Source organism: Brachypodium distachyon, chromosome 2, assembly GCF_000005505.3.
Source record: "Brachypodium distachyon strain Bd21 chromosome 2, Brachypodium_distachyon_v3.0, whole genome shotgun sequence".
Taxonomy (NCBI): Eukaryota; Viridiplantae; Streptophyta; class Magnoliopsida; order Poales; family Poaceae; genus Brachypodium; species Brachypodium distachyon.
In genome coordinates this window covers 56,906,929-56,920,964 of record NC_016132.3, presented here as the reverse complement: position 1 = coordinate 56,920,964, position 14,036 = coordinate 56,906,929, and the positions used below count along the sequence as shown (strand labels likewise).

The 14,036-nt window shown below is 45.4% G+C and overlaps 2 protein-coding genes and 1 long non-coding RNA gene across 3 annotated transcripts; 2 read left to right on the top strand and 1 right to left on the bottom strand.

Moving 5' to 3' along the window:
• Positions 1-2,205: 2,205 nt before the first annotated feature.
• Positions 2,206-3,824, bottom strand: LOC104582936. Its single transcript, XR_001406366.2, has 3 exons — positions 3,610-3,824; positions 3,073-3,222; positions 2,206-2,731 (listed from the first exon to the last, which is right to left on the bottom strand). It is a non-coding gene; the product is annotated as an uncharacterized LOC104582936 (long non-coding RNA).
• On the top strand, positions 3,460-6,731 carry LOC100832428 (probable glucuronosyltransferase Os01g0926700). The gene is made up of 4 exons (XM_003564932.4): positions 3,460-4,278; positions 4,779-5,167; positions 5,574-5,815; positions 5,922-6,731. Exons 1-4 carry the CDS (start codon positions 4,167-4,169, stop codon positions 6,433-6,435), a joined length of 1,257 nt encoding a protein of 418 aa, XP_003564980.1. The 5' UTR covers positions 3,460-4,166; the 3' UTR covers positions 6,436-6,731.
• Positions 6,732-10,337: 3,606 nt separating this feature from the next.
• LOC100830399 (probable glucuronosyltransferase Os01g0926600) lies at positions 10,338-13,149 on the top strand. The gene is made up of 4 exons (XM_003564925.3): positions 10,338-10,603; positions 11,223-11,611; positions 11,972-12,213; positions 12,305-13,149. Exons 1-4 carry the CDS (start codon positions 10,513-10,515, stop codon positions 12,816-12,818), a joined length of 1,236 nt encoding a protein of 411 aa, XP_003564973.1. The 5' UTR covers positions 10,338-10,512; the 3' UTR covers positions 12,819-13,149.
• Positions 13,150-14,036: the final 887 nt, after the last annotated feature.

Below are 14,036 nucleotides of genomic sequence, written 5' to 3'. Positions count from 1 at the left end.
GTGCGCAGTATGATGAGTTATTCCACATTACCATTAGGATTGTGGATGGAGGCATTAAAAACCGCCATTCACATTCTCAATAGGGTGCCAAGCAAGTCGGTGCCCAAAACACCGTACGAGCCGTGGACAGGAAGAGTGTCCTCTCTACAACACCTGCGGGTGTGGGGGAGCCCAACTGAGGCCAAAGTGTTTAACCCAAATATTGCAAAGTTGGATACCAAGACAGTAAGTTGCCATTTCATTGGCTACCCTGAAAGATCAAAAGGTTTTCGTTTGTACTATCCAGACAGATATACAAAGTTTGTGGAAACGAGACACGCCGTCTTCTTAGAGGACGAAATGATGAGGGGGAGCACGGCAGCTCGAAAAGTTGATCTTGAGGAGAAGAGGGTGCATGCACCTAATCCGATGACTCAAGAGCCATTCTTTTCACTACCTGTTGTTGCCGCACCGACAATCCCTGAGATTGTGGTGTCGACACCTGTTGCGACTCCACACATGGCAACAATGAGTGAAGGTCCGAAACCTGTCCTTCAGGAGCCGACTCAACCCATTGTTGCACATGAAAGGGAGTTGCAGCAGCCTGAACATGCGCCACATGTAGAGACACAGAACGTGCCAGAAAATGAGGCCCCTAGAAGGTCTCAAAGAGTTAAAAACTCACCATTCCAAAAGATTCTAAAGTTTATAATACAGAAAGAGTTCATATGGAGAATGATCCCACTTCATATGAAGAAGCCATGAGTAGTTCTCACTCATCGAAGTGGCTCGAGGCCATGTAAGATGAGATGAGATCGATGAGTTCCAACGAAGTTTGGGACATAGAAGAAATTCCTAAAGGAGCCAAAACGGTAGGTGTAAATGGGTCTACAAAACCAAATATGACTCTAGAGGGAATATAGAAAAGTACAAAGCACGACTCGTGGCAAAAGGATTTACACAAAGAGAAGGAATAGATTACAATGAGACATTTTCACCAGTCTCATGCAAATATTTCTTCAGAATAATAATGTACATCAGATGGATGTAAAGACGGCATTTCTAAATGGGGATTTAGAAGAAAAGGTCTACATGAAACAACCCAAGGGTTTTATCATGAAAGGCAATGAAAACATGGGATGCCGCCTAAAGAAATCCATTTATGGATTAAAGCAACCCTCTAGACAGTGGTATCTAAAGTTTAATGAGACTATTAAGAAATTTGGGTTTAAAGAGAATGTTGAGAACAATTGCGTTTATGCAAAGTTTAAAAGTGGGAAATATATTTTCCTAATTTTGTATGTGGATGATATCTTGCTTGCTAGCAGCGATGTCAGTCTACTACTAGAAACAAAGAAGTTTTTGTCCTCAAATTTTGATACGAAAGATCTTGGTGAAGCGTCATATGTCTTGGGCATAGAAATTCATCGAGATAGGAAAAATGGGGTTTTAGGACTATCGCAAAAGGCATATTTAGAAAAAATTCTAAAGAAATACAATATGCATGTGAGCAATGCCACACCAACCTGCTCCTATAGTCAAAGGCGACAATTTCGGGAAATTTCAATGTCCCAAAAGTCAATATAAGTTCGATCAAATGAAAACGGTTCCATATGCTTTGGCCGTTGGAAGCCTACAGTGTGCACTCGCCCTGACTTAGCTTTTGTCACCGGGCTCGGTAGATATCAAGAAAATCCAGGCATAGAGCACTGGAAAATGGTAAAGAAAGCATTGCGTTATGCGCAAGGCACAAAAGACCTCATGCTAACATATAGAAGATCTGATTCCCTAGAGATAAGAGGGTATTCGGATGCAGACTTCGCGGGAGATAAAGATGATAAAAAATCCACGTCAAGATATGTATTCACTCTCGCAGGCGGGGCTATTTCGTGGAGAAGCTCCAAACAGTCAATAGTTGCATCATCCACGATGTATGCAGAATTTATAGCATGTTATGAGGCCACGGGGCAGGCGATATGGTTAAAGAAATTTATACCCGACTTGAAAGTAGTGGATTGTATCGACAAACCACTAAAGATGTATTGCGACAATCAGCCCGCAGTGTTCTATGCTCACAACAACAAGTCGAGTAATGCTACCAAACCAATAGAGATAAATTATTATGTTGTGAAAGATAAAATTTAGGATCACATTATAAGTCTCGAGCATATAAGGACAAAAGATATGTTTGCGGATCCGCTTACGAAAGGCCTATCACCCAGTGTGTTCAAGGAATGAGTAAAGTAAAAAATATATAGTTAAAAAAAAGTTGAGATTAAGGAGGACAATGTTAGAGTGATCTCCACCCGTGTGGACTAGATTTGCACCTAGATGTTTCTAGGACCCTGACAAGGCCAGCTGTCGAGGCAGGGACCAGGTGCGGACTCCACGACCTTCACTCGGTTCTGCCTTGTGCGTCCCGCGTTTGACCAAGCGAGGGTCGGTACTCACCCGTCTGTAGCAGCTCAGCAGCAGCACGATAACAATTAACAAAACGAGAAGCGACTTTAATTTCCCGTTTACAAAAGCAAGAACGAAGTATGAAAACGTGTCGTTGTTTTTTCTCTTCCGGTGCTACTAGGACAAAGATGGTTGTTAGGCGTTAGGAAGAAGACGACTTGTTTATCTGCGTCTCAAACAATGCTGCCGCTGCGCCTGCGTGGCGTCGGTGCTCTTCTTTTGTCGGTCTGGGAACTGGGATGGACGCCGCCAGGGCCAGAGGACAAGTGTCCGCGTCCTCTTTCATATCATTCTGAGAAAACAAACAAGCAACATATAGTAGCAGCATTATATTAGTTCGAAAGAAATCCTAATGGAAGTCGCGTGTGCACTTCTGTCGTGTGGTGTGCGCCGCTCAATGTTGATACTTCCAGTTCACCGGTACCCGGCTCTTCTTTTCCGGAACAATCATCCGGCTCTGGCTTTATTGACACGGTACTCTTTTCAGTGGGCATGAATTAAAAAACAAGTAGCACTCCACTATAATTTTATTTTACCTTTTAGAACTGTATGCTACTGAAACAAATGTTTGTACAAGAAAGGGGCGATAGCAAATTCCGATAATAATAATTATGCTGAAGAGAGGGGGCTCACTTTGATCTGCTGAAGATTCGGAGGATAGCAATCTGTCTTCTCAGGGTCCCCCTCTATGCTGATCACTAAGACTGGCCCCTCTCCTCATGACCATGTGGTAGAACAGGAACTAGAACCACTAATGCTTTCTGTTCTTTCCCTTCAACGTTTCTATTATACATAAAGATTAATGAGTGGAAAGCACTAAGCACAAGAGAAGCTTTGGGCTGCAATTATCACCACCCCAAAATGGACCATGACTCACGACAATGAGTGCATTCCATCCCATCTCATATTTCCATTCATCACATGTGCACAGGGAACATTCCAAATCACCACATGATTAAGGATAGATAAACCAGTTTTGTCACACAGAGAGGAAAGCAAAGCAAAGGACATGAGAAAGATACAGGAGACCCATAATAAAGCAATTAATTACACATGGGATTAAAGAACCGGGAGAGACTTGACAGTTGACATGTTTAAGGTAAGACAAGTGAGAGGTCCAGTCCAAGTTTGGTGAAAGGGAAGGAAAAAGTTTAGAGAAGAGAAAGAAACCTGGCATCTGACATTAGTAGTAGTAGGAGGAGGGAAGCCCCTCACCAAACCTCCATGGAAATACACCACATTGGACTATTCTCTAGACTAATCTAGAGTTCCTACTACAGCTCATCATTGGTGTGCAGAAGAAAGTGGAAGGAAAGTAGCAGCAGAGGAAAGAATCAGCAGCAGCAGCAGACAGCCTTGAGCCTTCCCCCTCTCCTACTAACCTCCCTCCTCATCTTTGAGTAGCAAATAGTATTAATTCCCTCCCTTCCCTTGAAGTAAACATGGCCCTTGATTTGTTCTTGAAGCTCTAGCAGGAGTAGAGGAGGAAGAAGAAAGGAAAGCCACACCTCACCTTCTCCCACCACCAAACGCTTCTTGGTAGGGGAAAGAAATAAGGAATTGCCGGAAAAGTCTCTTCTTCCCAGACCCCAGTACCCCACCTTCAATTGGATCCTTCTTTAATTACCTCCTCTCAATCTCCTAGTAGTCCATAAGGCCAGAGCCGGACAGGGAGAGGAGACACAGGTGCTTGGGAGAGGGGCAGGCTTGTGGGGATCGAGAAGAAGATGGCGAGGTGGGGCTTGGCTGCCATTGCTGTTCTCGTTGCTGCTGCGGCGCTCTTCGTTGCGGCGGAGGCCCAGGCGGCGCAGCAGGGCCACCAGACAGAGAGGATCTCAGGTGGGGGGCCTTATCCTTCTGTTATTTTCGTCTAGGTTTTGTTGATCTTGATAGGCACGTTCTTGTCAGTTTGTGCAACTCGAACTGCTTGATTTATCTATCAGGGATGATGATAAAACAAGCATTTTTTTTGCTTGTATCTTGTAGTTTTGATTCGTGGATTGAATTCTGCATCCTGAATTCATATGACTTATCTCAGGTCAGATGCAAACGTATTAACATTGGCATGTGCAATGGAGTAGTTTATGTTGCTGTATGCCCCCAATTCCCTAAATGATGTGTTTAGTTGCTGGTTCCGTTCATACAATTTTGTGTTCAACAGTTCAACACCCTGCTGCTATTGATACTTCTGTTGATGCAGTCAAGGCATGTGCACACTTTAGTTTAGAGCTGCACCTTGCTTGCTTTCAATCAAACTGATATGTGTTCTCAAACTTGGCATATTCTTTCCTCTACTTTTGGGCAAAGCTGATAGGTGTTGTGTGGCTAATAAAATGCAGGAAGTGCTGGTGATGTGCTGGACGATAACCCTGTTGGGAGGCTCAAGGTGTATATCTATGATCTTCCGGGAAAATACAACAAGAAGCTTCTGAAGAAGGACCCTAGATGCCTGAACCACATGTTCGCCGCGGAGATATTCATGCACCGGTTCCTGTTGTCCAGCGCTGTCCGGACTTTTAATCCCGAGGAGGCGGATTGGTTCTACACGCCTGTGTATGCGACATGCGATCTGACTCCTTCAGGTCTTCCTTTGCCTTTCAAATCTCCACGAATGGTACGCAGCGCGATTCAACTGATCGCAGAGAAGTGGCCTTACTGGAATAGATCAGAGGGGGCAGATCATTTCTTTGTCGCACCACATGACTTTGGTGCTTGCTTCCATTACCAGGTACAAAACAAGAGCAAATCCTTGCTGTTGCACACATGACATTCTCTTATTTAATTAACTGAGTACTAGATGCTCAGCAATTGTTTAGTACCGAGTACATGTGTTTCAAACAACTGGGCATATCTAATAGCAGCACAGAACATGGGACAATCATGGTTCGTTTTTTAATGCTTATGAACGGGCAGCTCAGACTTAGTTACTTCAATTTTCACATGCTCTTTGTTTCAGATAATTATTTGCTCTCTGTTCTGAAAAAATAAACCCAGAATAATCCTCAGATTTATAATGAACTGTCTAGTTAAAACTAAAAAACCTGTCATTTCATACCACATTTCCTTCTGAATGACACACAATCTCCTTGGTTATTTGAACATATATTTAACAGATGCCTACATTATTGTTTCAGGAAGAGAAAGCAATTGGAAGGGGAATTCTCCCCTTGCTTCAGCGTGCCACACTGGTTCAGACGTTTGGACAAAAGAACCATGTCTGTTTGAAGGATGGCTCCATCACAATTCCGCCATATGCGCCACCCCAGAAAATGCAAAATCACCTTATTCCCGGTGACACCCCTCGATCCATCTTTGTGTACTTCCGTGGTCTGTTCTATGACACCAGCAATGATCCCGAGGGTGGATACTATGCGAGGTAAAATTGCTATCTGTCGACAAACAAAACAATCTGACCTTTTATACTTCCTGTTATTCTCAACTATTATTGTATCATGGGTCTGATGTTTCCATGTATCCTGCAGAGGTGCCCGTGCATCTGTTTGGGAGAACTTCAAGAACAACCCGTTGTTTGATATCTCAACCGATCACCCACCCACATACTATGAAGATATGCAGAGGTCTGTGTTCTGCCTGTGCCCATTGGGCTGGGCTCCGTGGAGTCCCAGACTGGTCGAGGCTGTGGTTTTCGGCTGCATCCCGGTGATCATCGCAGACGACATTGTCCTGCCCTTCGCAGATGCTATCCCATGGGAGGATATTGGTGTGTTTGTTTCCGAGGATGATGTTCCGAAGCTGGACAGTATCTTGACATCCATACCAACAGATGTTATACTAAGGAAGCAAAGGCTTCTCGCAAACCCTTCGATGAAGCAGGCTATGCTGTTCCCCCAGCCTGCTGAAGCAGGAGATGCATTCCATCAGATACTGAACGGGCTTGCTCGCAAGCTTCCACACGGTGAAAATGTCTTCTTGAAGCCTGGGCAAAAGGTCCTGAACTGGACAGCTGGCCCGGTGGGTGACCTTAAGCCTTGGTAGCATCTCTTGAGACCTCAGAGATGAAAAAACATTTTGAAAAGAAATATTTACAAACTCGATATACTTTGCACCCTTTATATCACCATGGTTGCATAGTGCTGACCATAAGTCAAGTGTACATTTTGTATCTTCTTTCCTGATAGCTATTATACCATATACTTCTCTTTTCTTCTTCTTCTTCATTAGATGATGAAACATCAGCCTTTGTGCGCTTTATGTGGATATTGTAATGAAAATTAGAAGATTTAAACCCTTTGGTTGTCTGATATGATCTGGATACAGGCTTGTGTCACTAACTGTCAAACTTGCACATATACTTTGTCAGTGCATGAATCTGGTTATCGATTTTATTCCCCCCTTTGTGCCTCTGTATCACTGAGAAACAGTTCAGAATACTGTAAGAAGCAATGTCATCTTATTTGGGCCTGTCTGGTTGAGTGATTGGAGACTTGGAGTAATAATTAGGCATGTAGCTGCAGTCTTTGTCTAAATGTTGCTGATCTCTTAAGGAATAATGTTCAGACATGTGACTGAATTAGCCAACAGATGTCTGTTTGGCTCTACTGAAAACAGCAGCCAACGTCAGGTCTAGATGAGCATAGGCTCACCTGATCCTTAAAAAAAAAATCTATTGCTTCCGGAAATCTAAAATGGGATCATACATGTAGATGATTGAATGTTTTGTCTGCTGTTAAGTTTGGTGTAAAATTTTGCACCTTTATTTATGGACTGTGCAAAATTAGAACACAGTCAAGCCATTGTTAATTCTAATATCTAAATGGGAGTACATTTTTTTTGTTCTAGTCTTTGAAGCCGGAACATGCCGTTTGAAAAATTTAAAATTCAGAGAGCATCTGTACGCATATGAGAACCCAGACGAACCTCCGATGTAAAAACCGATTACTGAATCCCCTGACTCTGAGAAGCGTGCAATTTTCACACCGACAGTGGTGTTGCTTTTTCAGAAAACCCAGCTGTGGAGTTGTTGGTGGTTTCATATATACAATGGGAACATCAGCCTCTGATTAAGACTATTTGCTACCTCAAGCCTCAAGGCACCTCATACGATGGGTCAGTTAACTAAAACAATAAAAAGTCATTTCCGTTCCTCTCACATTTTTTATTTGTGAAGCAACAGTGATCAGATCAGATGCCACGCAACCTGCCATCGTGGCAAAACTGCTCTGAAAAGCACCATCACTTGGATGCCATGTAGGCGGTCATCGTGGCGAACCTGCTCTAGAGAGCACCGGTATGTACTCCCTCGTATTCATAATAAGTGTCGGGAATTTAATAACAAAGTTGATACCGAACACTTGTTATGGATGGTTGGGAGGATGATTTTCCACAGAAATTTGAACAACCGACCCTCGATGAGATGGTCAAGTTTATACTTCTCCAAGCCACATTAGGACAAATCGTACTGTCTTCAAGGACAGAAATGTTAGGCCTGAGTTTGACCTATATACTAATTGGAACCGGCCAACCGGGACAGTAGATCTAAACTAATCCTGTAACCCATCTGTTCCAGTAGTATAAAAGAAACCGGCTCGTTTAATTAAGGTGCCGTGAAAGAGAGTGATTTGGACACTTGGAGTAACAATTAGGTATGATGTTAGCTGCAGTCTTTTGTGTAAGCGTTGCTGAATTGTTAAGCAAAAAATTTGCTCGGACATGTGACCGAATTTAGCCAACAGATGTTTGTTGGCTCCTGGTGAAAGTGAGAGTCAACGTCAGGACTTTTGTGCCATGGTCTCCCTTTCGTTATTAGGCCTTCCCTTAGAAAAGGAAAAAAAGAAGTTCAATTACAATACTGGTGAGAACAAAATACTTTCCTTAGCTATAGATGTCAAGAAAACCAGGGCAAATAAAAACATGACGGATTGACAGGAGGTGCTTGGAATTTTTTCTGAACTCGTGTGACTAGCCAGGGAAGATCGTGGCCGTGGCCAGGTGGCCTGCAGGAAGGGAAAAACACAACGGAGGTCCGAGACCAAGCAAATGCAGCTGGTGCATGAAGTGCGTCGCCGGCAAGCATCACATTGCAAAGTTTAACCAAGCCCTCCCTCCCGGAATACAACAATTTGCGGGCAACTAAGTACACACGCAATTACTAGTGGTCAACGCAGGAAGAAGAAGAAGATAGTAGTAGACGACGAACGAACATACGTAGTACGGAGTATCAAACTGTTGAGACTTGAGAGACCTTAGCACACTCCTGCCTAACTAGCTAGGGTGCGTACCGAACCAAGAAGCGGACGGCGACGAGCGAGCGAGTGATCCGAGCGACAGGTCAAAGCAAGGAGGACGGCGTGGCGTTGGACTAATTTCGCGGCAAGCATGCAAGTAATGCGTCTCTTTTCCCCACCGACAGGCGTCGACAGACCCTTTAAAAACGCGGTTTGTTGGGGAAAGCGAGCCATCCGGTCGAATGTATTTCCCTTTTTCTGTAGGTTCAGATGGCACGAATCGCACGATGGTACTACTCTAGTGTACTCCAGCTCCAGTAGACTACAATCTGGCGCGCGCGTCTCCCGGGCTGATTGATCACCCGCCGGAAGGTCGGAAACGCCCAACTTTCGTCTTCAGCCGCACCAAACCATGCGCCCAATTAGGCATCAGGATCCCCCGGGCTGATTGTTAAACATCTTTGTCTCAGGTCGGGGGAAAAAGGACTTTGCGGATTACTATTTCCACCTTTTTTCTGCAGTCTAATACACCAGAATTATAGCGTTGCAAACTTGCAATTGTACATACTGATGTTTCTTTTTCTTTAGTCTAACAAATTCAGTATTTTTCTGTCCAACAAAGGAGACGGAGGGGGAGTATGTTTTTTTAGATGGGACTGTACTGATGTTTCCATTAGCGACTCGGTAAAAAAAATCAAAAATAAATAAATCGTAGTGCATACACACACCCCCTCCCCCAAAACGTCCCCAGTCCTCACAAAGCATTTCGGACACTCAATAACTCTCTTTAAAAAAATTTATAATGTTTGTTTGTAAAATGTCAGAGTTTTTGTTATTCTCAAAATGAAGAACTCAACTAAGCGTAAGAACATATATTTAGTTGACTGGTTTCCCCCATTAGCAAGAAAAGGGACACCCTTACTGCTTATGTACATAATAGACATGTCCGGTTACAGACTAACATATACTCCATGTATTTTATCAATATGTTGTTTTAAGCTAAATATTTAAATCTCAGTCGACATACCAAAACCGTTAGATTAGTATCTGAATGCCATCCCCAATCCCTTCTCTCCATCGTTTCTCCAAATTTTACAGTACAAATGAAATCCGACCGTCAAGCAATCAACTTAAATTATAGCAAAAACCAGACCAATAATCATAGTAGCTATTCCTTCATCCAATTGGGGACCAACGATTCAAGCTCATGTATGATTTACTCATTCTTAAAATTTTACATGTTACTTTCCGGTTGCAAATTAAATTGTACTCATTCTACTCCTAAGTCCGTTTGCTTCACGGACTTCTACGAGAACCACGTTGTTTCTAGAAACCACGCTATAATAATATATTTGCCGGAAAAAAGTTTTCGCTATTTCTAGTATAAAATATTCGACATTATGGAACCAAATAATGTTTTTCCCTTTCTCAAAAATAATAATGTTTTTCCCGAATAATTTCTGCAAGGGGTAATACTTTACTTTACTGACGTGTAGTGCCTAGGTTAACAGCAGCTGCTGCTAGTAGGACTGTAGGAGTAGTGTTTGGGGTGAAACCTCACGCTCTCACACACGCACCAACCCTCTCTCCGCCGACAGCTCATCATCATTGACACGAAGAGACGGCAATCGAGGGAGGCCGGGCCGACCGTACGCGACGCGGCTCCCACCACCATCCCCCACCTCCACCTCTTCTTCTTCCTCCGCTCGCCCACCCCACCCCACCCCACCCCGCGTTATTATCACCCGGCGCCTCTTTCGCCTTCCCCCCCTGCCTGCTCGCCCGAGCAGCAGATTCGGTTTCTCCCCGTTTCCCTTCTTGGCGCCGGCCGACTGCTGAGCTGAGCTAGGAGAAGGAGGCGTCGGTGTCGGTGGTGGTGGTGGTGGGGATGGGGAACCAGCGGGCGGTGCTGGCCCTGCTAGCGGCGGCGGCGCTCCTCTCCTGCTCCGTCAGCGCGCAGGACACCGAGAGGATCGAAGGTATGCTCTTTGTTTTTTCGTGTGTGTGCGCGCCGCAGCTGCAGCCAACAGAAAAAAAGAAACCCCCTTTGATCTGTTTTCTGCTTCTCGTGTTGGGGTCTTTTTCTCCTCCTTGCTCGCTGATGTCTTTGCGCGCTGTAGACTGCTAGCTGGCTGCTGTGCCGCCGGGTTCGGTCGATCTGCCAAGTCCGTGCCGTGGTGTCCTGGATCTGATTCGGCCGCATCATGCCGATTGATTTGAGGCTCTAGAGGGAGATCTGGAGCAAAAGCGTTCCAAGATCTTGAAATGGAACCAGCCCCGATAGATGCGGTTTTTATTATGCGGTCGCATGTTCCAACCGTGGTCACCGACAGGCACCGCGTGTCTGGCTTCGTTAATAAGCAAGCAAAGGCCAAAGGGCGCGCCTCAACTAGCCAAAAGTTAGCAAATAATCTGTAGCAATTAAACCTCCATGTAATTCTGGACTAGGCTCTGCAAATTTGCGTGTTTCTTGTCATGCTTTTGGCAACAGCTTACTCAAGTGTTTTTAGCTGAGCCTGTGATTGACTGATTGTGCTGTGGCAGTGCTCCATCCTCACGTTTTGTTCATGTGGTTTTGATTTGATTTCACTATTTCAGGGAGTGCTGGTGATGTGCTGGAGGATGATCCGGTCGGGAGGCTCAAGGTGTACGTCTACGAGCTGCCCACCAAGTACAACAAGAAGATGGTGGCCAAGGACTCCAGATGCCTCAGCCACATGTTTGCCGCCGAGATATTCATGCACCGGTTCCTGCTGTCGAGCGCGATCCGGACCATGAACCCGGAGGAAGCCGACTGGTTCTACACTCCTGTGTACACAACCTGTGACCTTACTCCATGGGGCCACCCCTTGCCGTTCAAGTCTCCACGGATCATGAGAAGCGCGATTCAGTTCATCTCTTCCCACTGGCCCTATTGGAACCGGACGGCGGGGGCTGATCATTTCTTTGTTGTGCCACATGACTTTGGGGCATGCTTTCATTATCAGGTGAGTTATGGAGCGAAGCTGAAAACCTGAATCTTCTACTATTGATTACCACTGAGAAGTAGAGATAACCTAGTACTATACACACTTATATTACAAGGTGTTTCCAGAATTGTTCATTTCTGTATGTCACACATTATGCTGTTTTAGGCATTTGGAAAGGACCTGCATACTAAACTGGTGAGGGCATACTGATTGTAGTTAATAACCTTGTGACATGTTGCCATAAGGCAAAACTAGAACCTTGAAAACATTCTTTCTTGGCCTATATGAATAGTCAGTGCTGCTGCTGTTTGAGAGGGAACTGCATGGTTGCTTATAAAATCTTGCATCTGATGTGTATTTGGCATTCTCATGGTTCAGGAAGAGAAGGCAATCGAGCGGGGAATCCTTCCGTTACTTCGCCGTGCTACACTGGTCCAAACCTTTGGGCAGAAGGATCATGTCTGCCTGAAGGAAGGCTCCATCAACATTCCACCATATGCGCCTCCCCAGAAAATGAAAACTCACCTTGTCCCTCCAGAGACACCGCGATCAATCTTTGTGTATTTCCGTGGTCTATTCTACGATACGGCGAATGATCCTGAGGGTGGTTACTATGCAAGGTATGAACCTGCAACATGTACCTCATAAAGCATTGTTAATGATTCATTATGGCATAAAGTTTTGATGTACCTGTTATATGCAACAATGCAGAGGTGCCCGTGCGTCGGTTTGGGAGAACTTCAAGAACAACCCTCTGTTCGACATCTCGACGGACCACCCACCAACCTACTACGAGGACATGCAGCGCGCTATATTCTGCCTGTGCCCGCTTGGCTGGGCTCCGTGGAGCCCCCGTCTGGTGGAGGCAGTGGTGTTTGGGTGCATCCCGGTGATCATCGCAGATGACATCGTCCTGCCCTTTGCGGACGCCATTCCGTGGGACGAGATTGGCGTGTTCGTGGCAGAGGACGACGTCCCGAAGCTGGACACTATCCTTACATCCATCCCAATGGAGGTGATCCTGCGTAAGCAGAGACTGCTGGCGAACCCGTCGATGAAGCAGGCCATGCTGTTCCCGCAGCCCGCCCAGCCGGGTGACGCCTTCCACCAGATCCTGAACGGGCTGGCGCGGAAGCTGCCCCACAACAAGGGCGTGTACCTGACGCCAGGGCAGAAGGCGCTGAACTGGACCCAGGGCCCCAAGGGCGACCTGAAGCCATGGTAGGTAGCAGCCGCATTAGCATTACGCCATAAGCTATGCTGATGTTCAGTCGGAATCAGATGAGATGGACTGATGATGAGTAAAGCCCTGCCAAGCTAAGCCAAGCCAAGCCATTACTGTCAAATGTAAAGCTCTCCATTCTACTACCTTGCTTCTTTTTGTGGCGATGTGCCTGCCTGCCCTTCCATTCCATGTGTGACAATTTTTTCCTTCGTTTTTTGTCACCCTAGTGCTAGACTATTCCTGCTACTGTTGTAGGTGATCTTGGATCATACTAGTAATATATGTATATGACCTTTGTACTATATTATATACTTCTAAGGGGGGGAAATAAGCATGGTTAGCAACGACAAGACAAACTCCAGTGCAGGTCGAGAACCAGAGCCCAGAGGCACAAATGGTGTTCTTTCGTATCTGTAGCACCGTGGTGACGTGTGCCCGTCCTGTGTCGCCGCCGGCGAGCTTAGGCTCTTCGTCGTGCAGACCACTCAGAGGAGCTTGTGCGTGACCTTTGAGTCACCTTGCTCTTTCGCAAGTAGCAAGTCAAAAGGCCATGCCTTTTAGCTAAATCCGCCGTCAGTTTGGTCACCGGCGTTGTGCCTCGTCGTGGACAACGGACAACCAAAGGCTCGACCTTTCTCCCCTGTTTAAAACAATACGAGCTCGGATCTGTTCAAATCCGGATGCATAGCGTAGTGGTCGCCTTGTTCGTCTGATCCGAATCCTCACCGACGCGGAATAAAATCCTCATTTTTAGGATTCAACCGGTCATTGACATGTGGACCCCTGGACCCACCTGTCGGCGGATGGGCTCACCGCCTCGCCGATGCACTTCGTCCACGCACCAGATCAGATCTGGATCCGTGTCAGCGCCACGCCATCCGCCCAGGCCCGCTTGCCAGTCTCCATGGCTAAGAGCTTCCCTATGCGTTTTGGTCTTCTTTTTGTTTTGTGTTTTAGAAATTCCAGAAATGTTAGAATCTGTTTAGATCATAGTAATTGAATCCTAGCTCCAAACAGGGAAACTTTTTATGTTCTGGTATCAGAAAAATCCAACCTTTTCAAGGTAATGTAGTTTTGGGTTTTGGAGCTTCGAATTTCAAATCTAATATGATGTAGATTTAAAATTCAAACATACCATGTTGGCCAGCTGGTAGTTAAAACCGTAACTCTTTTCAAATTGTTTCTGACATAAAGCATAGTTATGTCACCGGATAGTAT

Excerpts from the sequence above, each read along its gene's own strand:
- LOC100830399 (XM_003564925.3), top strand. The coding sequence starts at position 10,513 with ATGGGGAACCAGCGGGCGGTGCTGGCCCTGCTAGCGGCGGCGGCGCTC. Across the intron at positions 10,604-11,222 it reads GGACACCGAGAGGATCGAAG|GGAGTGCTGGTGATGTGCTG; the intron begins GTATGCTCTTTG and ends TCACTATTTCAG. Across the intron at positions 12,214-12,304 it reads GAGGGTGGTTACTATGCAAG|AGGTGCCCGTGCGTCGGTTT; the intron begins GTATGAACCTGC and ends GCAACAATGCAG.
- LOC100832428 (XM_003564932.4), top strand. The coding sequence starts at position 4,167 with ATGGCGAGGTGGGGCTTGGCTGCCATTGCTGTTCTCGTTGCTGCTGCG. Across the intron at positions 5,168-5,573 it reads GTGCTTGCTTCCATTACCAG|GAAGAGAAAGCAATTGGAAG; the intron begins GTACAAAACAAG and ends TTATTGTTTCAG. Across the intron at positions 5,816-5,921 it reads GAGGGTGGATACTATGCGAG|AGGTGCCCGTGCATCTGTTT; the intron begins GTAAAATTGCTA and ends TGTATCCTGCAG.